This window comes from Bubalus bubalis, chromosome 3 (genome assembly GCF_019923935.1).
Source record: "Bubalus bubalis isolate 160015118507 breed Murrah chromosome 3, NDDB_SH_1, whole genome shotgun sequence".
In the NCBI taxonomy this organism is placed as follows: Eukaryota; Metazoa; Chordata; class Mammalia; order Artiodactyla; family Bovidae; genus Bubalus; species Bubalus bubalis.
Window position 1 is genome coordinate 30,946,511 of NC_059159.1, and position 20,688 is coordinate 30,967,198.

Below are 20,688 nucleotides of genomic sequence, written 5' to 3' on the forward strand. Positions count from 1 at the left end.
TATTTTTCTCTTTCTGACTTACTTTATTCTGTATGACAGACTCTAGGTCTATCCATGTCTCTACAAACGACCCAATTTCACTTCTTTTTATGGCTGAGTAGTAGTCCATCGTATATACGTACCACACCTTTATCCATTCATCTGTTGATGGACATTGTACCATTCATCTTTATATGCCCTGTACCTAAGGCTGGGGCCCAAAATGTTGACTGAAACAAACCTTTACAAATCAGGCAAGACAGAGAACGTGATCTTAAGATGACTGCTCCCCCAACATCAATCAACGCGAGTAGCCTTTGATGATGACAAACCTTTTCACATCGTCTCCTGTGAAAGGAAACGGCACCCACTCCAGGACTCTTGCCTGGAGAATCCCATGGACGGAGGAGCCTGGCGGCTACAGTGCGTGGGGTTGCAAAGAGTCAGACACAACAGAAGCGACTCAGCACAGCACATTTGAAAAGAGAGGAAGTGAAGTGACAGGAGGTTAGACCAAATGATCCAGGTATTAATAAAGGTGTTTGCTCCTATGACTTATTTTTCACGTGACTGAAAGGATTGGCTGTGTAACTGTGATGTGATAGTTAACTCTTTATACTCATGGTTCTTAGAATATTGTAGGTATTTTCTGGTTGTAAACAGGGGCCTGGGGCCCAAAGGATCTCCCATGCCCAGGACTGCTGTCACCAAATACTGACAACTCACGATGCTTCCAAAAAGTCATGAATGCATTCTTCCTTCTTATGACAATGAGAGAAAGAGAGAGAGATTAATGTTGAGGAGACACCCGTGTCCCTCTCATTCACCCACTGTGATGATTCTGCGTGATGATATGAAAACAGACTTTCCTCTGCCTGTTCTTCCTACTATGGTTCGGCAAGATGGAATGATTTTAAGGACAAAGTTCTGGACATTAGCACCACTGTTCTTAAAGTTGAGACCAAATCTGTTCTTTCTGCCACTTTTAATGACTGGTGAACACTAAAGAAAAAGAAATTTCTACACTTATAAAATGTTTATGCTCTTATTACATTTGCAGTATATACACACCGAGAGACTAATCATAACCACCCGGACCCTGCAGAGCTTCACCCGGGCCGGTATGTGTCTACTAGACCAGCGTGACAGGGGGATGAATAACATTCCCAGGTCCCCTGCAGCCCGCTAAATGTTTACATTTGCTTAAGTGCTTACTGGTAAAACCTTCAGTAAATGTGAAAAATGTCTCCTGTAAATCCCTATAATACTTTGGCTAAACCTCGTTCTTGAAGTTAATAATGCCAACTAAACAATCCATTCATTTCACTTCGAAAACTCAATCTTCATCACTCATTTCACAACCAGGTATGGGCTGCCCCCAATTCCGAGTGTTTTAATTTATCCCCTCGAAGACTAACCTTCCTCTCTGCTCTTATCGCTCCATCTCTCCGCTCACAGCCCACACCTAAAGCTTACAAGTTCTGGATCACTCTCGTTCGATCCATTAAGTTGGGAAAAGTAATGCTGACATGTATTCTTTCCCTGTCAATGTAAGGGAGCTGGAAAATGGATAATTCAAAGGAGATGGAATGAAAATAACCAAGAAGGCCCAGCCCATGTCTGATTTCTTCAGGGAGCTTTCACTGCCCAGCTGGTCTTTATTGGAGTCTTCCCTTTCTAACCTCCCAGAGAACTTCTTGTTTGTACCAGTTCATTCCATTTCCCTTGATCCATGTCTATGGGCTGCCCCATCTCATCTGCTAAGCACTTTATGCACGTGGCATAATTTTTCCACCCAGATTCAAGGCCTTTTGAGCATGATTTAACAATAAAACTCACAGTGCTGGTTCCACTCTAGGCAATCAATCCATTCTTAATGAATTGAATTAAACAAGGGACTTATTCAATTCTAAAACACAGAGATGGTCTTGACATCCTTAAGATTAATTTTAGTTAGAAGAGACCATGAAAAAAGGTTATTACTTAGAAAAAAAAATACACAAGCTATATATATCTCTCTTAGAAATATGAGTCTGCAGGACTTCAAGTTAGAGAAAGATGTATATCTCTGTTCTGTCTGAAAACTAACAGGAGAGTGAAGAGAAGACAGAAAACCCCAACTAGAACCAGGAAATGCTCCCACAGAAGAGTGGCCGGGTCCAGGAGGACAATGAGAGGATGCTCAGGTCCATGACCTGACATCACTGCTCAGAACGTCTCCCTGAGGCTCCGACTCTGAATCAGAGAAGGACTGGGGCATGCAGAGGGTGCTCTGGGTGGGGGAGTGGACCCCAGTTAGAAGGCGACCAAGTAGAATCAGGGCCAAGGGCGGCATAGGCTGCTGGATAAAGCAGCCATGTAGGAGTGGCCTGGGTGCTGCCCCCCCGCGAGCCCCCCCACCCATACTTAACTGTCCTCCACACCTTGCCCTCGGCCCTGGGCACTGGACCGGGGCTCGGCCAGCAAACCTTCTCTTACAGGGCCTTGGGCCTGACACAGAGGACTCGGCCAGCAGGCCTGGGGGTCAAGGCTGAGGTTCCTAGTTCGATGATGAGTCAATTTAAGTGGAAGCAGGGTTTGAAGGGGCTTCCCAGGTGGCACTGCTGCTGCTGCTGCTGCTAAGTCGCTTCAGTCGTGTCCGACTCTGTGCGACCCCATAGACGGCAGCCCACCAGGCTCCCCCGTCCCTGGGATTCTCCAGGCAAGGACACTGGAGTGGGTTGCCATTTCCTTCTCCAATGCAGGAAAGTGAAAAGTGAAAGTGAAGTTGCTCAGTCGTGTCCGACTATTAGCGACCCCATGGACTGCAGCCTACCAGGCTCCTCTGTCCATGGGATTTTCTAGGCAAAAGTACTGGAGTGGGGTGCTAGTGGTAAGGAAGCCTGCCAATGCAGGAGACATAAAAGACGAGGGTTCGATCCCTGGTTCAGAAAGATCCCCTGGAGGAGGGCATGGCAACCCACTCCAGTATTCTTGCCGGGAGAATCCCATGGACAGAGGAGCCTGGTGGGCTATGTCTATAGGGTTGCACAGAGTCGGACACAACTGAAGTGACTTAGCACACATGCTTGGGGCTTGAAGACCCAACATGCAGAGGAATGAGGTGGAAGCAAACAGTAGCCTGGACATGGGGGTGGAAGGGATGAGGGGACCACGCCTTCTAGAAGACTGGTGGTAAAAAGAGGAGAAGAAAGAAAAACCAGATGGAGCAGCTGACTGAACAGGCTCCTCTCCGTGACAGAAGGACTGCTCATCCAGATTTGAAATCAGAGGGGAAGGACCCAGTGGAGTGGTAGGGGGCTGGCAGAAGCGCTTGGAGGCCCAGGGAGGCTGAGCCGAGGACCCGCACTCTGCAAGCTGCTCTCCTGGCCCTGAGCTTGGGGATCAGAAGGCAGGGTCCCCAGCTGCCAAAAACAGGTGTCAGATTCTGGTGGCGATAACCTGTGGTGGACGACACCTGGTCCCATCCTCCCGGAAGAAACAAGGGCTATCTGAGGAGGAGTTTCTGAGGACATTCACTCTGGACCACTCCTCATCCTCTGACCCCTCCCCTCTGCCACTTAAAAACCACAGAGTCCTCTTTATCCAGTTAGGATCAGTGCTGCAAGCAAAACTCAGAGCTTCATCACACGTAAGGTGTTCAGGGACACTGGACGTGTGCGTGACAGGTAAGTGACAAGAAGGAAGGACGATACTCGTGAGGGTGTAAAACAACAGAAGAACGGGCAGCTCGGGGCGTCAAACTCCGTCTTGATTTTGCCCGCTCCCCCGACATTGCCTCCCTTCCCCTGGCGTCATCCAGGCTCCAGAGCCCTGGTCCCCTGGGCACAGCCTTGGCCATGCTGACGCTCAGCCTCAGGGGCACAGATGCAGGGGTGTGGCCCCCAGTTAACAGAGGTCAAGTCTGCGGGGAGGAGCTGATCCTGGGGGTATGAGTGCCGTCCTGACCCCGGAGCTCCTCTCTCCAGATGTCCTCAGACGCAGACGCCAAGCTCTCTACCAAATGCACCGAGACTCCGGTCCAGCCTCGGGCCTCAGGAATGCTTCTTCAGTGATGTGGAGGACACGGTACTCAAGTTCATCAGGTGGCCCCCGAGCCATTAAAGACTCAGATAGATAATTCTGCCACAGAGGCCAGGAGCCAGAGTAAAAAGCAGAGGGCCTCGGGGTCAAGTGTTTCCACAGGAAACTGAACCAGTCACCTGCGATTACTGCTCTCCGACGAGACCACCAGAGAAACTCACAACCGGCCCTGCGAGAGTGAGGAGGGATTCACACACGTCATCTTAATATAAAAACACTTCTTCTTTCTGCTAAAGACGTAAGAAGCAGTCTTTTCCCAAATAGTTAACACTTTTTTTTTTTTAACCTTAAAAATTTTAGACACGCAGAATTGGCATTTTATGTAGGTAACCGACAGATAGTTAAAAGTGCTGTCCTCTGTATTCTCCTTGGGAAAACGAAGCAAAGAATAATGCAATGTCATGGATGTTTATGGCCATGAAATGGCATTTTAGCTGTAAAGATTTTTTTCCCTTTGATTCTCAAAAATGTTAGAGAAAGTTTTTGTGGCCTAAGATGTAAAGGGTGTGTAACTACTTCAAAACTAGCCAGTTATCTCAATATGTCTTGTTTATCAAGTATGTATTCAGGGTCAGTTTTTCCAATATCTGAAGCATCAGAGACAAACAGTAGCTCAGTAAAAAGCAAGGCGTGAGCACAAAGTCTGGCAAACGAAGCCCCAGGAGGACTTTCTTAAGACGCTGCGAGGTGCAGTCCACTCAGCCCATGTAGATCAGCCCTACGGCAGAAGTAGACTCCACTCAGAGTCATCCTTCATGATCCCCTGAAGTCACCATAAAGGACACATGGGCTTATGTGTGTACAGTTCTGGGAAACAATGACTAGGTCCACTGAAGTTTGAGGATGGCTGAATTAAATTAAGAGGGAACAAAAGAAAAAAGTCTGTGTTTACAGGGTTGGGCCCTCAGAGTATCTGCCTCCAAGACAGCTCTGCAGAGGTGAGAGGTGGAGAGCCAAGAGGGTTCTACGTCCAGGTGGTGGACGCCCTTCTGTCTTCACGCTGATGACACAGGCGTGGACTTTGGCTGTGCTCCTGAGGCCAGGGGCGGGGGTGGGGCACGGCGGTATTCTTCTCACTTTACTACTCAAGGCAAAATACAGGAAAAAGGGGACTTCCCTGGTGGTCCAGTGGTGAAGAATCTGCCTTGCAATGCAGGGGACCAGGGTTCCATCCCTGGTCGGGGACCTAAGGTCCCACACGCTATGCAGCCACTAAGCCCACATGCCACTGTGAGAGAGTCAGACCACTGCAAGGAAAGATTCTGCAGGACACAATCAAGACCTGATGCAGCCAAATAAATACACAAATACTTTTAAAAAATACAGGGAAATGATTTGGAACGGATGCGCAATGGAATGTTTTGTAACATGGAAGAGACAGACATTCATGATTTTACCTGATCTGTCCACGAACCAGAGGTCTGTTCTTTGTCCTGTTCATGTTTGAATCAAATGGAACCTCAAAAAACTGCAAAAAGATTGAAAAAACAATTAAATACAGCATGAAATAGTTATTTTCTTTCTGCTTTAGTTCTACAGTTTTTTCCACAGCAAATTTCATTTTAATTTTGATACTGTGAATACTCTTGGTACTCTTGAGAGAAAAGTTCTCTGTCCAGAACACGTAATACTTTGAAAATCACGGGTTAAGTACATGGATGTATTAGAATCCCAGGGACGGGGGAGCCTCGCAGGCTACTGTCTATGGGGTCACAGAGTCAGACATGACTGAAGTGACTTAGCAGCAGCAGCGTTCTTCAAAGCCACTGTTTCAGGTTTACAGCATTAGTGCCATACACGATTTCAGAACCTTTCACGCATCCTGAAGACTGTGAATCAACCAAGAATCAGCTGACCTCGGAAAATGGGCTGCTGGAGTCAAAGGCCAGGTCTGAAGGAAATATTAATAAGAAGTCAGATGGGGCTGTACACAAGCATTTAATCGTCTCCCATTCTCCTACCACTGAATAAATGTTAACAGCATTTACTCTCACGTTTCAGTATCGAAGTTACAAAGGATAGAGGGAGACCATGACTCAGCTGTACATCCATTCATGTGCTGAATACTGGGGTTGTTTCTCAGTTTTGCCTATTAATACTGGAGTGGGTTGCCATTCCTTTCCCCAGGGGATCTTCCCGACCCAGGGATCGAACCTGTGTCTCCGTGGATTCTTTACCACTGAGCCACCAGGGAAGCCCCCCATTTCCAACCACTGAATATATGTTAATAGTCTTTACTCTTGTGCTACAGGATTATAGCAACAGAGAAGCAAGGGACACTGCGACTCAGCTGGAAGAGAAATGAACATGCCCTAGAGATGAATAAAGGGGCTTTGCCTCCTTTTTCAAGGAGTCTATCAGTGACTTGTTGGTTGTAAGGGGGAGAATTTAATCCTGTTTATTAATACAATTATTTTGCCATCACCTTATCTGGAAGTATGACTGAAGGGTATGTCGAGCACCAGGCTGACCAGGGCGAGCCCTGAGGGGTCAGTGCCATGTCCATTCAGCTCACGGGGAATGAGGCTGCCCAGATGCCCCCTCCTCCCAGCTCTAGTCTGGAGCACCTGCAGAAGCACCTGGAAGGTGGGAATGCAGGAGCAGCCATGTTTACACCTGCAAAACTGGCGTGAGGTCAGGCACGACTGTGGCTACACAGCAGCTGGGACCTGTCGGCTTGCACTGCTGGCCCTGAGGGACACTGGGCCCGCAGCTGCCCCGGCTCCTGCTGGACCTCCCTGGGCTGCAGCCCACGCCCGAGCTCGTCCATGTCTCGTGACCTTGGGCCACGTCTGCGTGCTGCTCCATGGCCACCCGCACCATCAAAGCAGCGGGAAACGGGCACCGTGGTCCAGTCCGCTCTCCTACATCTGGGATCCTCCGCGGATTCTGGGTCACTCCTGTTTGCTCTCTTCTGCCTTCCCCAGGCCCAGCACCAGATACAAGCATCCCACCCAGGGTTGCGCCAGCCCACAGCATCCTTACCAGGATCTGTACCAGGCCTAACCCCTATGGTAGACCCTCGTATCGCTCACAGTACCGCATCCTGATCAAACCTTAACTGATACAGACCTCTTCTCTACTACTTTCAACAGGGCCACTGTTTACAAAAGTAGTTAATGGCGGCTCACTAGCAAAGAATCTACCTGCCGTGCAGGAGTTGTGGGTTTGATCCCTGGGTTGGGAAGATGCCCTTGGAGAAGGGAATGGCTACCCATTCCAGTATTCTTGCCGGGGGAATCCCACGGACAGAGGAGCCTGGCGGGCTACAGCCCATGGGGTTGCAAAGAGTCGGACACAACTGAGCAACTAAATGACAACACAACACAACTGTTCGATATGTCCACCTTATCTATGATCTCAATGACAGGCTTCCTAAGACTTGCGAATTTATCATCCTTAATGTCAAAGAGAGCTATACAAATAGGCGCTCAATAAATGACAGAGTAAATAAACCATCCCTGAAGATAAATCTATTTGTAGAGTGAGTTACACTTTGAAATGATTTACAAGTGTTAAAAAATTCTTTGCCTGTGAGAGTCTATATTCCCTACTGAAGGAGTTCAAGTTACACATATCCCGTCTGCTCACCTTCCCTCCCTCCCTCAGTATTCAAACACATTCTGTAAGTATTTCTAATAATCTTTCCTTCATGACCTATTAATTTGACTTCACAGGACTAATGAGGATTCCAATTACAAATCATGTTATTTAAATGTGGGTAAGGTGTTATCCAATATAACCCAGAAACTCTTGTGTAAATAACTTTCTTGGCAGTTCTCGAGTATCTGTGCGCACGCACCCACACACACACTCAGTTCAGGAATTCTACTGAAAAATTTCATCTGGATGAAAAAGAGATGTTATTGTTTCTATGTTCCTGGCAAGTCTGCCATCCAGAGATGGGAACCGAGGTCTGGGACGCAGCGACTGAACCTCAGGGTGCCACAACTTGCATCAGCTTCTGTCTCTCACGGATGCCGAAATGTATCAGGACAAGCAACATCTGGGTACAAATAGCAGCTAACCAAGACCTTCGGGTCCTTTCAGGGAGGGATCGACAAGTCCTCCCAGCACCATGGGATCAGAGCTCGTTATGCTGTTTCTCATGCATTTTCTGTAATGCTTTTCAGTTAGGGTCACGGCTTTGGTCTGGCTATCGAAGACATGTTCCCAGAACATAAAGCAGTGTATCTTCAGGTGAGACATTTAAGCACTTTAGAACATAGAGCTGGTTTCATCTACTCACATTTCTCCCCCTGTGCTTTATCATCCTTTCATAATGTTATTATCATTTAAGTTGGCTCCAACTACTTGGAGCCAAAGAAGTAAAACTCCTACAACTGATGTTGAAACTAAAATACCAATGCAGTCTTACCAGCCGTTAGAACATACTGTTCGCCGACTTTTTCATGCATCCTCCCTGCTTTGAATAATGCCCGCAGTGGTTCGCTGCTTTCGGGAATGCACGTGGACAACCGCTCAGCCCAGGCCCCTCCTCTGAAGGCTCCAGTCATTAGGTCTCAAATGGCCATGTCACCCCGTGCTTTACCCCACACCTGGACATAGTAGCTGGTTTACTGAGGGGGTATCTGATTCAAACAGTCTCTGCTTGGGGATTTAACAAACCAAAAGCCCAGAAAAGTATGCCCTCCCCGCTCCTGGGCTGCCTGTGGCCACAGAGCAGGATAAATGGAAATGGAGGAGAGGTCCCACACTGACGCCTTGGATCCATTACCTCCAAAGCTCCATCTCCACCTTTTCTAGCCTTGCGTGCATGCGTGCTAAGTCACTCAGTCGTGTCCAACTCTTTGTGACCCTATGGACTGATTCTCCAGGCAAGAATACTGGAGTGGGTTGCCTTGCCCTCCTCCAGGGGATCTCCAGCTTAAGCCAACCCAATATGGGTCTATCCCTTTAATTTCAACGTCCCAACAGAGGAAGACTGTAAGAACGTCAAACATGAGAGCAGTTGCATTGTCCAGGAGGTAATGATATGTGCTTTTCCCTCAGCAAACAACTTCTTTTCCACTTATGTTCATTTCCAAAATAAGTTTTTGTCCTAGTCTCTTTCCCTTATAAAAACCCATCAACCTTTTGGAACTCCTTTCATTGAAAATCTCCCCTCTTACTCAGGGTCCTGACCCCACCATCCACTTTCCCAGCTCTCCGATGCTCCTCCCCATATCCTGCCCTCCACTATCCCAGGAACTGTTCTACGAGGCAGACTCTTGGGGTTGCAAGTGGCAGAAACACAACTGAAACCAGCTCAGAGGAAAACGGGCCTTTATGTCCTATAACGGGGCTGTGCCTGCTTTAGGAATTTCTGAGTCTGGCGCCACATGTACTGCCATGATTCTGGCTCTTTCCATCTCTCGAGTCTCTTCTGGGTGCTCCCGCATGCAGAGGTCTTCTAGGAAGCAAAATGGCCCTGGCAACCCTAGACGCTCAAGCTCCTAGTTGACCCCAGCAGAAAAGCTTATTTCCTGACAGCTCCAAAACAGAAGTCCAGAACCACCATGGCCATGAATTCCAGGGACGAGGGGGTGATGCGACCACAGGCAGGGAGAGGTGGAGAGACATAAAGACACAGTACCCCACTCAAACGACGAGCATTGCCTCCTCCAAGACAAATGCTATCCCCGGAGGAAAACAGGAGGACGGTAGACAGACAGATGCAGTGAAATTACCTCTAACTCACTGCAAAGCTAACGGTCCCAAATCATTTCCTTTCACACGTCATACCTATAAAATAACTTGCCCACTTTCGTCCTAGTTTAAGATGAGAAGCATTAATCAATAGAAACGTAATAAATAATTTATATTAATCTTGTCTCAGAATCAGTTTGGGAATCAATAGTTCTATCTGTTTATTTAATAGGCTGGTAAATGGATCATTTTTTCCTCCTCATAGCCACATGTAGATACAAGTCACTATTATACCAATAGATAAATATTTATTAGATTTCTAACATGGGCTTCCCTGATTAGCTCAGTGGTAAAGAATCTGCCTGCAGTGCAGGAGATGCGGGTTTGATCTCTGGGTCGGGAAGATCCCCTGGAGAAGGAGATGGCAACCAGCTCCAGTAATCTTGCTTGGGAAATCCTATGGACAGAGCCTGGCTGGCCAGCTATTGTCTGTGAAGTTGCAAAGAGCTGGACATGACTGAGCAATTAAACAACAACAATAAACATGAGATCCTCACTTTTCTATTATACCATGCTTTTTACATTAGAAGATAATTGTTAATACTCCAAAGAGATGTTGCTCTGATATAAAACATACCTATTAGCCCTCCTAACAGATAATTACATACGTAAGATACTACTGAATTTTTGTGAGCTAAAATGAAATAGGCACCAAAAGTTGGGAGAAATAGAACTCGGCCCATGTGATAAATTTCCTATTCCCACTCTGATTAATTATACGTTATGCAAAAAGTAGACATATTCTAGAGCCGTCCTTAAGTCAGGCTCAGGAAATATTGACTTTGATAACAAGGTGCAGCTTTTTTCTTTCTCTATGCTAAATAACGGGAGTGACGTGACATTCTTCTAAAGACTCAAAGGAAAAACAAATGCATGAGCCTTGTCGGAGTTTGTTTTTCCATCCATCTTCTCAAAGCTGTCAACAAGTGTTTGTCATTCCAAGACGGCCCAGAGCCTCCCAGGTCCAAGATAACGTCTCAGACCAAGTTAAAAGGGATGTTAAATAAATAAGTTAAAGTCCTCGGAGGGGCACCTTATCCAGCAGGGTCTCACATACTGCTGCTCGCAGCTCACAAGGCAGTTAGGATATGCACTCAGCCTGGCTCGTCGGTTGGTACCAGTGTCCCATTGCCACACCAAGAATCAAGAAACTAAGTGGGGCTCACTGTTGCCATTGGTTCTTCCCCATGCGGTGTCTGAAATAAGGAGTGTGTGTTCACACATGGTGACTGGGGCAAAGTTCGCCTCCAAATCTGCTACTCAAGTCATCATTAAGCTGTGTGTTAAGGCTTCACCCCCAAAAGGTCACATGACACTTATTAGAGCCCTAAACGACCACATCCTGTGAGTAAAAGAAAACTCAAAAAGTCACACTGGTTTTGAGGAGCTTCAGAAATGGTGAACCCTTTCTCCTACCAGAGGGCTCTCAATTTATAACACTGCTTTCTGAAAAAAGATGGAAGGAAAGTATACGGAAATATTTACAACTGGGTAGAGAGGATGGATTGGAGAAGGCAATGGCACCCCACTCCAGTACTCTTGCCTGGAGAATCCCACGGATGGAGGAGCCTGGTAGGCTGCAGTCCATAGGGTCGCTAAGAGTTGGACACGACTGAGCAACTTCACTTTCACTTTTCACTTTCATGCATTGGAGAAGGAAAGGGCAACCCACTCCAGTACTCTTGCCTGGAGAATCCCAAGGACAGGGGAGCCTGGTGGGCTGCCATCTATGGGGTCACACAGAGTCAGACACGACTGAAGCGACTTAGCAGCAGCAGCGGAGAAGATGGAGAGGTGACTACTCTTTTTGTATCTTACAACTGTCTATAAAGACCATGTATTTTCTACTTAGGGGGAAAAATTAATAAAAATTTTTACCTACATGAGACAAATACAAAACTTGAACAGATTCTTTTTGGATTAACCAATAAAGAATTACTAAATGTATCCAGTATAAAGCCCATAGTGAAGCCTTAGCCAACAAGGTGAACCTTGTTCCCCCCAGAAAGAACCACAGGGTGAAAAGTGGATCCTAAATATTTCCAGGGACACCCATTTCCCCATCCTCTGTGCCACTTCTTTCATTCAGGCAACTATTTTATCATTTGGCCTAGATTACAACACTTCCCAACACTTCCTGTCTGCAGTATTGACCACTCCCCCCACCCCCATCAATTTCAAACACAATAGTCAGCACCATCTTTTCAGGTACAGACCTGATTATTCTAGCTCCCAGCACAAAACTCTCCATGGCTCCCTCCTGCCCAGGGAGTGGAGTCCAGCGCTCGCACATGGCATGGAAAGCCCTTCACAGAAGCTCTGGCCCCTTTACCTCCCCCAGCCTTCTCTTCTCTTCCCCTGACAGGCTCTGCTCTCAGGGTCTGAACTGCTTGTTGGGTCCTCGGTTTGCTGTCAGTTCTTCCACAGTCTCCCACGTTTCTCTGCAGGGACCCATCGTTGTTGCCAGGCTGCATCGGTCATCAGTGCAGGATGTAGGGCAGGGGTCTGCCCTTCATTCTGGTGTTCTGTGTGACCTCAGCTGTGGAGCTCTGCCCAGCAACCACCCACAGGACCATAAGGATTCACTACAAGTTTACAGTCACCAGCGTCAAAGGGGCTCGTACCACTCACTCCTGGGCCATCCCCTTTGACCTCTCTAGCCCACTGGCTCTGCTCCTCTCCACAGAGTTGGTTTTTAGTCTGGTTCGCTCTCAACCCTCCCCATGGACAGAGGAGACTCGCTGGCCGCAGTCCAGAGGGTTGAATAGAATTGGACACGACTGAAGCGACTTGGCAGGATGCATTCTCAACCCACATGCAACCTCCGCCTTCCCTCCACCTGGGCTGGCGACCCCATGCCCTCCCACCTCCCAGAACACCTATTCCATGTGTCAGCCCTTTCCCTACAGCACATCCGGTCTGCATCTTTTGGCTGCATTGTTCCTATCCATATCTCAATGTGCTTCATTTCCTCCAACCCCGCACATCTCCTGACATCATCAGCTGATGTGAGCACAAGGTGAGCATTTGGAAACGAAAGGAAATGGTCTCTAAGACGACGTGAAGTCTGGGGCCCTCATCTTAGCCAGCACGATTAGTAGCAGGAGGTGTCCGTGGCAAGGTTATGAACCCTCCAGAAATCTCCCAGTAAGCTCCAAGGAATTTCTATTCTAACAGCTGCCAAGGACTATAATCCTATCTTTGCAGAAACCATTTTTAAAGTAGTTAATTCTGATGGCCAGTTTTGGAGAACAATAAACAAATAAATGCATGAATGTCCACTAAAGAAGACTTATGTGAACAGACTAAATCGCAAATATTTTCTTTAAGCCCACCTTTGAACTCAGATTTCACAGATTAAAAAAAATAAAAACCTTTCCTCAACTAGTGATACTTCATCCTAATCTAAGAGGACATAAGACTAGCAAGTTAATAAATTCCTGCGGATTCCTCCACAACTATTAAAAAAACAGGCATGTTCACTGAAACCATTAATGGTGATAATACGACAACATTCTGACCTCTGAAATAGTCCCCTAAAATACTATACAGAGTTTAAATGCCACCCAGAGCATAGAAGATGAACATTTTAAAAGGCAAGAAATAAGTAAGATCACCTTTGTCTATAGAGGAATTCACAGCAGAAGAATGATGATACTCGACAAGAAAAGGTGGTATAACAAGTTGAGCAATAAAACTGGCCAATCTGCAAAGGCTCAGATGCTGCCATAATAACATCTGGTCCCAGCGGGGTTGGGGGGTGGGAGCCAGAGAAATCATTAAGCCATCTGAGACGCTCCAAACAAAGAAACTGTAAAATTCTGAACTATAAAGTGAAGGAAATACACTTAATCCCGGAGGGGTTGCAGTATGTATTTCAACTGGGTGATCTCTCCTCCAGTGAGGACACGGCGATACGCTGAAACCTGGAGTGACACAGAATCTCAACCAACTGGATGTGGCCCGGAGCCAGCCCGCGCCAGCACCCGGGCACCTGTTGGTTTAATCCTTGCATTACTCCAGACACCCAAGGCGGGTGGGGGTGCGGAGAGGAGGAGGCCAGGGGAATGGGGAAAAATACGTCTCATTCATTCTGCCTATCAGAGAATGCATACCTTAAAAAAAATAGTTACATGTGCTTTCTGTAAATGTTCAATAAAGTGTTAGAAGATTAACACATTTCTTCTAAGACTACGGTTTATTTTTTGAACTTCAGATCCTAGAGGGTGCAAAGGGAGATGTTTGTGAGTAAGCAACTACTTTACTTACTATATTATCTTAAGCAAAGTGACTTGAAACTCTCTTGAATGACCCTGTTTCCTTCTGTCACTGAGATTCTATGATGGGGGTACAATTATAGTTGTGTTTCAACTTCAATAGAATTTCTCTGCTGCCCATTTTCCCAGATCATTCTCAAATAGTCTCCTGCCAATTAGCTAAAGTTATTTTTAAATAAGCTTTTGAAAGTCTTTGTTGAAAGCAGGTGTATTATAAAATGTGCTTCTTTAGGAACTTATGTGAAAGAGAAAAAAAAAACTGGAATGGCAAATAAAAACAATGACTATTACATCAAAATAGTAATAGAGATAAAATACTTGTATCAAAAAATAAAATAGCACATAAAATATAATGGGGCACTTTCAAAGCCTTAAGAAGGGAACACAGGTGTTATATGTATAAGTCGTCACTAAGTGGAACACTTTAGACAGCTTTTCACAATCTTTTCTGTTCCTCTATTCCCACTGCTTTTCTTTTAGTCTAATGACTGGACATGCCTCAATTCTGTGTCTGATATATTCAGAATATATATCTCAGCACAGACTTGGGCCTATGGTTCCTTTGCTGAAAGACAGGAAACGGCTGAAAATACTTTTGGTAGGGCAAGACACCTGTCATGCACAAGGATGGGATATTGGGTAACTTCCCAGGACCCTCAAAAGTTGAAGTATATATAACTTCTTTCCTGAGGAGCTAAACAAAAACTAGTGATACAACATGGTTTTCATTTTCTGAGAGCAGAACATGTGCACTGACCACCTTACAGAAAGACCCAGAAATAACACAGTGGTCGATGCACAGAAGAAAAGCTTTCCATCTGTACACAGAATACCTTCAGCCCTCCTGTTAAAAGCAGACTAGGAATACATGCTTCCTTTTCTAAGATATGTGGATAAAAATTCCAGATTACTCAGAGTTTCTAGGAAGAAAAGGTAGAATAGAGTTCTGAGGTTCACTTTGAGTTTTTCAATGAGAACTTTTTAAAAGTTTTAACTTAATTAAACACAGCATATAGAGAACTTAAATATGTTTAACCTTTCTGTTAAATACTAATGTAATCCCAGAAAGTGGACAAACATTTAAAAATGCCCATGAATTACAGTAGTTGACTAATGTCCGTGAATTTATTAGTATGATTATGCAGCTTAGATGAATGGCGAAGCCACTTATCGGCCATCAAATCCCAATACTTAAAGCACTGTAACTGATGACATGTCCATGTACTTTCTGTCTGTATCACTGCCTCAGAGGCAATTCTTAGAACATCGGGAATATACATGCTTCTCTATGTTTGCACAACTATCTGTGGGAAGTGGCAATCTAGTTTTCTAAGAGCAATAATGTCTTAATGAAACACTTATTAAGGAAAGGTTTTGATTTTAATGACTACCTTTCTTTCCAGTTTCTTTTTAAATACACTCTCATGGGAGGGCTTCGTAGGTGGCCTAGTGGTAAAGAACCTGCCTGCCATTGCAGGAGATGTAAGAGACACGGGTTTGATCCCTGGGTCTGGAAGATCCCCTGGAGGAGGGCATGGCAGCCCACTCCAGTATTCTTGCCTAGGAAATCCCATGGATAGAGGAGCCTGGTGGGTTACCATCCACAGCGCTGCAAAGAGTCAGACATGACTGAAGGGACTTGGCATGGCATGTGGGAGGGCAGGTTTTCTAAGAGATGTGTATCTTTCCCTCTTTACTGCTGGTGATGCGGGACGATAGCAGAAGGAAGCCTCCATGTGGTGATGGGTACAATAGCAAATGACCAGGTGCTGGCACCAGGCAAATGCTAACTAGTACCCAGGGTCACAATTTACACATGAAACATGTAAAGAACTTCTTTGAATGCACATTCAATCAGAGATTTTACTTTAGAAATACCAAATGGACCACAATTCACCTATATTTTAAAAAATCTTCCATATCAGGTACTGCTTCTCTCCTGTGAGGTATTGAAATCCTACATTTATATGCCAGGATAAAATATTAATAGTAAGTAACAACAACCACGGCCACCCCCTCAAAATCCACAACAAATGTAAAGGTAAACAGGCCCTTTATAATTAAATCTGTAATGATAAAAAATCAATGTTAGATAATAAGTGTCTTTATAAAAAACAGTCTCCCAAATCACCTAACCATTAAGACATTTATTTTAGTTTATCAGTTGACAGTGACTTTTATTCCTCAATGAGACTCGACTAACATACTTCTCATTCTTTAAAAGGCAGTCTTTACAGGGATAATACAAATTAACAAGACAAGTCATTCTTGGAAGAAAGGGTTGGGATTTTGTCAATTGATCTTTAACAGATAAATCAGCACTATGACTTACAATTAGGGTTAAAGATCCTAGACAATATCTGCATATGAATTCCTGGAAGAATGTATGAGGAACAAAAATAAAGCAGAATCTAGTGTATACTAACATATTTTTCAAAATGATAGCTCTTATAATCAAATATATTTGAGACTTCATTTTATTTATCATACTGACATTTTTAATTTTTTAAAATTAAAATCAATTCTATTAGAAGTTTATTTTTTTTTTTAAGAAAATTACCATCACAAATCAAGATTTTGAAAGCTACGCAACCAAGAGATCAGATGTAATACTGCAATTAAATGAACAGGCTGGCTGAAGGTTACTGGTCACACATATTACATAATATTGAATAATCTAAATCTTGTATTGTTTCATAAGATGTCAATGAAATTACTATTAAGAATATGAAATGCTTGAATTAAAACAAAAACAAACAGGAACATGAAAATAAGAATATATTATTTCAATATCACTTACAAAAGAAAAAACATTCTTATGAAGGGCAGTAAAGGAACTCGAAACTTAATGAGTTTAGTTCGTTTTTAATAAATTCCACTTCTGAAACAACATATTAAGGAGATGATCTAGAAGTAGAGGAGAAAACTACATGATGAAAATTTAAATGGGGACTTTCCTAGCGGTCCAATGGTTAAGAATCCACTTCCCAATGCAGGGGGGACACTGGTTCAATCCCTGTTCAGAGAACTAAGATCCCAGATGCCACGGGGTAACTAAGCCCAAGAGCTGCAAAAAAAGAGGCCACGACTAGGACCCGATGCAGCCAAACTAAGTAAATAATAAATAAATATTTTTAAAAAGTTAAGTGTCTGCAGTTGCTTCTAACAGATAAACACTGGAAGAGAACTAAAGAAATGGTTAAAATGTGGTAAGAACTTTATGGACTATCAAGCAGTCATTAAAAATGATAATTAAGACTCTAATAGTGTGGAAAAATGCTTCAAACACTAAGAATGCAGTTTATAATTTGTCCAGAATGCTGGGTCTATGGGTTTTTGCTCTGTTTTCTAAATTTTGTTTTTATTATAATGAGAAAAATAATAAGCACAGAGAATAAACTATACAGATACATGTGGCTACATTTTAAAAGATTTGCAGATGGTCTGAGAATATTTTTTAAAAGTTAAATGTTATGTTACATTTTCCCAACCACATTAAATCTTTTAGGTTTTCCAAAACCCATCAGATACGTGGAAGTTTCATCACAAATGCTTTTGAAGGTTAGTTTGAGGGAGAAAGTCTTTATAAACATGGCAGGTCAAACAGACTTCGAGAAGAAGCTCCTTTTAGCAAAGGTTTCTTCACTTTTAAGAACTCTCCTTTAAATTATATTTTCCATAGCTTTATTTGTTTATTCATGGCTGTAGCTTGCTAAGGCCATATTTCTCAGAATTTTTATTTTTAACTTTTACAGCATGGTTTAATTTGCTCAAGAATTTACAGACACTGAGACCAGCAAGCTAGGACTACAAGCCGAAACCCTTTCCAATATTAAATATTAGAGGCGACAGAGGGATTCTTCTAGGTGTCAACAGAAAGCCTCATATGAGCACACCTGCAGTTTCCACTTTGAGCTGTGATGCTGAGGAACAAAATATCTAAGCCTGTAATCACTATGTAATTTATTTTACTTTCAAAAAAACCACTGTCTTGTTTAGACACTACAAAAATAGATAGGTAATTCCATTTGAAACATTCTTTAAATTTGTTATGAAAGAAATAATTGACAGAACCTGGCTAATCTTGTGAGGGTTCATTCAAATGTTAGCTTCTCATAATAACCAGTCACAACCCAAGGCAGGTGAAGACCTATAGTAGGTTTCATAACCAAATGAATGTAATGGACAAGCAAACACAGAACAGCAACGGGACAGTGCCTTCTTAACACTGATAAGGCTAAAGCAATGTACTGACTTATTCTGAACGAATCAGGAATAACGTTCCATTAGTGGCTGTCACTCACAGGGGGCTTTCTATTTCCACGCCTGGGCTCAGTGTTTTGTGCATTGTCTTATCCCATCCCCCACTCTCCCCATCTTCTTTTTAAAATACTTTTTTAAAAATCATGGATTGTTTTTGAAGTCTTGATTAATCAAACACATACCCCCTGCATTGGAAGGTGAAGTCTTAACACTGAACCACCAGGGAAATTCCAAACCTTATCTCTGTTAGGTAAGTATTACCACTGTGTTCCTTCGAAAGATGAGGTAACTGAGGCCCAGACAAGGAATTAACCAAGGTTGTAAGGCTTGGATTTGAAAGCGGGCAGGCTGAGTCCCTGTGTTCAATCATGGTCCTACATGCCATCCAGCACTGGAGGCTTGAGCATGAGACACCCCAGGGATGAGGAGGTTCTAAGGTGCTGTGAGACAGAGACCCTGGCTCCAGATCAAACGCTAAATTGTGTCCGACTCTGTGACCCCATGAACTGCAGGCAGCATGCCAGGCTTCCTTGTCCTTCACCATCTCCCGGAGTTTGCTCAAACTCATGTCCATTGAGTCAGTGATACCATCCAACCCTAAGATCCTTAATCTATAATTTAATAAGAGGCAGCATGGTAAGATTCACAGAAATGCAGATGATCACTGCTGAAAGTCAGGTTCAGGGGGAGGAAAGACTCTGAGTCTCAGGACCGGTACATCCAAAATATGGCCCACCAGGACTGGGGTACAAGATTCCTGAGAACTTTTAGCAAAAGTTTATGTTTAAAATATTGTATAATATCACTTATAAGTGCAATCAAGAAAAACAGAACAAATGAACTTATTTGCAAAGCAGAAACAGAGACCCAGACATAGAGAACAAATGTATGGATACCAAGGGGGAAGGGGGGAGATGGGCTGGATTGAGAGATTGGGATTGATACTATCGATATCTATGTATTAAATATTTACACTATCGATACTATGTATTAAATAGGTAACTAATGAGAACACACTGTATAGCCCAGGGAACTCTACCAAATATTCTGCAGTGATCTAAGTGGGAAGGAAATCCAAAAAGAGGAAATATATTTATGTGTATAGCTGATTCACTCAGCGGTACAGCAGAAACTAACAACATTGTAAAGCATGTATACTTTACATGTATGCTGCTCCTGCTGCTGCTAAGTCGCTTCAGTCGTGTCCGACTCTGTGCGACCCCATAGACGGCAGCCCACCAGGCTTCCCCATCCCTGGGATTCTCCAGGCAAGAACACTGGAGTGGGTTGCCATTTCCTTCTCCAATGCATGAAAGGGAAAAGTGAAAGTGAAGTCGCTCAGTCGTGTCTGACTGTTCACGACCCCATGGTCTGCAGCCTACCAGGCTCCTCCGTCCATGGGATTTTCCAGGTAAGAGTACTGGAGTGGGGTGTCATTGCCTTCTCCACTTTACATGTATACTATACTCCAATAAAATATTTTTTAAAAAGTCTATGTTTACTTGTCCAGCTACTGCTTAAGAATGGTTGGGCTAACCCTTCACAAGTAAGAAATAAGAACCTAAAGTAACATTTCTTGCCACCAACATGGCGGTTATCATTAGGGGTATAACACAATAATCTGGAGACTACATTTCAAATGATCTTATTCTTTTCAAAAAGAACCAAAGATATGCTCACTTGCAGTGGAATCAGTTATAAATTATTGGACACAATTCCAATATCCAACAATGTTGCCTTAGTTAATGCAAATTTTGCTTTATTTATAAAACAGTGTAACATACAAAATTGATAAAAAAAAAAAAAACCTTTTAAAAGCAAATAATATTTAGTAACATGGGAAGTTCATGATTTGGTATGAAGAGAAAAAATAAAATTATGACATGCCATATATAGTATAACGCTTGTGTATGTGTATTGAAAAAAGATTAGACAAGAGCTATAAACCAATATTTACTCCTTTCTAATGTAGTGCTCAAAATTCTCCAAGCCAGGCTTCAAGAGTACCTGAACTGTGAACTTCCAGATGTTCAAGTTGGTTTTAGAAAAGGCAGAGGAACCAGAGATCAAATTGCCAACATCCACTGGGATCATCAAAAAAGCAAGAGAATTCCAGAAAAACATCTATTTCTGCTTTATTGAGTATGCCAAAGCCTTTGACTGTGTGGATCACAATAAACTGCGGAAAATTCTGAAAGAGATGGGAATACAAGACCACCTGACCTGCCTCTTGAGAAACCTATATGCAGGTCAGGAAGCAAGTTAGAACTGGACATGGACAACAGACTGGTTCCAAATAGGGAAAGGAGTACATCAAGGCTGTATATTGTTACCCTGCTTATTTAACTTATATGAAGAGTACATCATGAGAAACGCT

The 20,688-nt window shown here is 43.8% G+C and overlaps 1 protein-coding gene across 1 annotated transcript in view; it reads right to left on the bottom strand.

The window, feature by feature from the left end:
* The window catches only part of LOC102397580 (protoheme IX farnesyltransferase, mitochondrial), a 110,490-nt gene that overhangs the window by 22,550 nt on the left and 67,252 nt on the right, over positions 1-20,688 (bottom strand). The window contains exon 5 of the mRNA XM_006068247.4: positions 5,460-5,530. Within this exon, the coding sequence (XP_006068309.2) occupies positions 5,460-5,530 (71 nt within the window). The remainder of the gene's footprint in view (positions 1-5,459; positions 5,531-20,688) is intronic.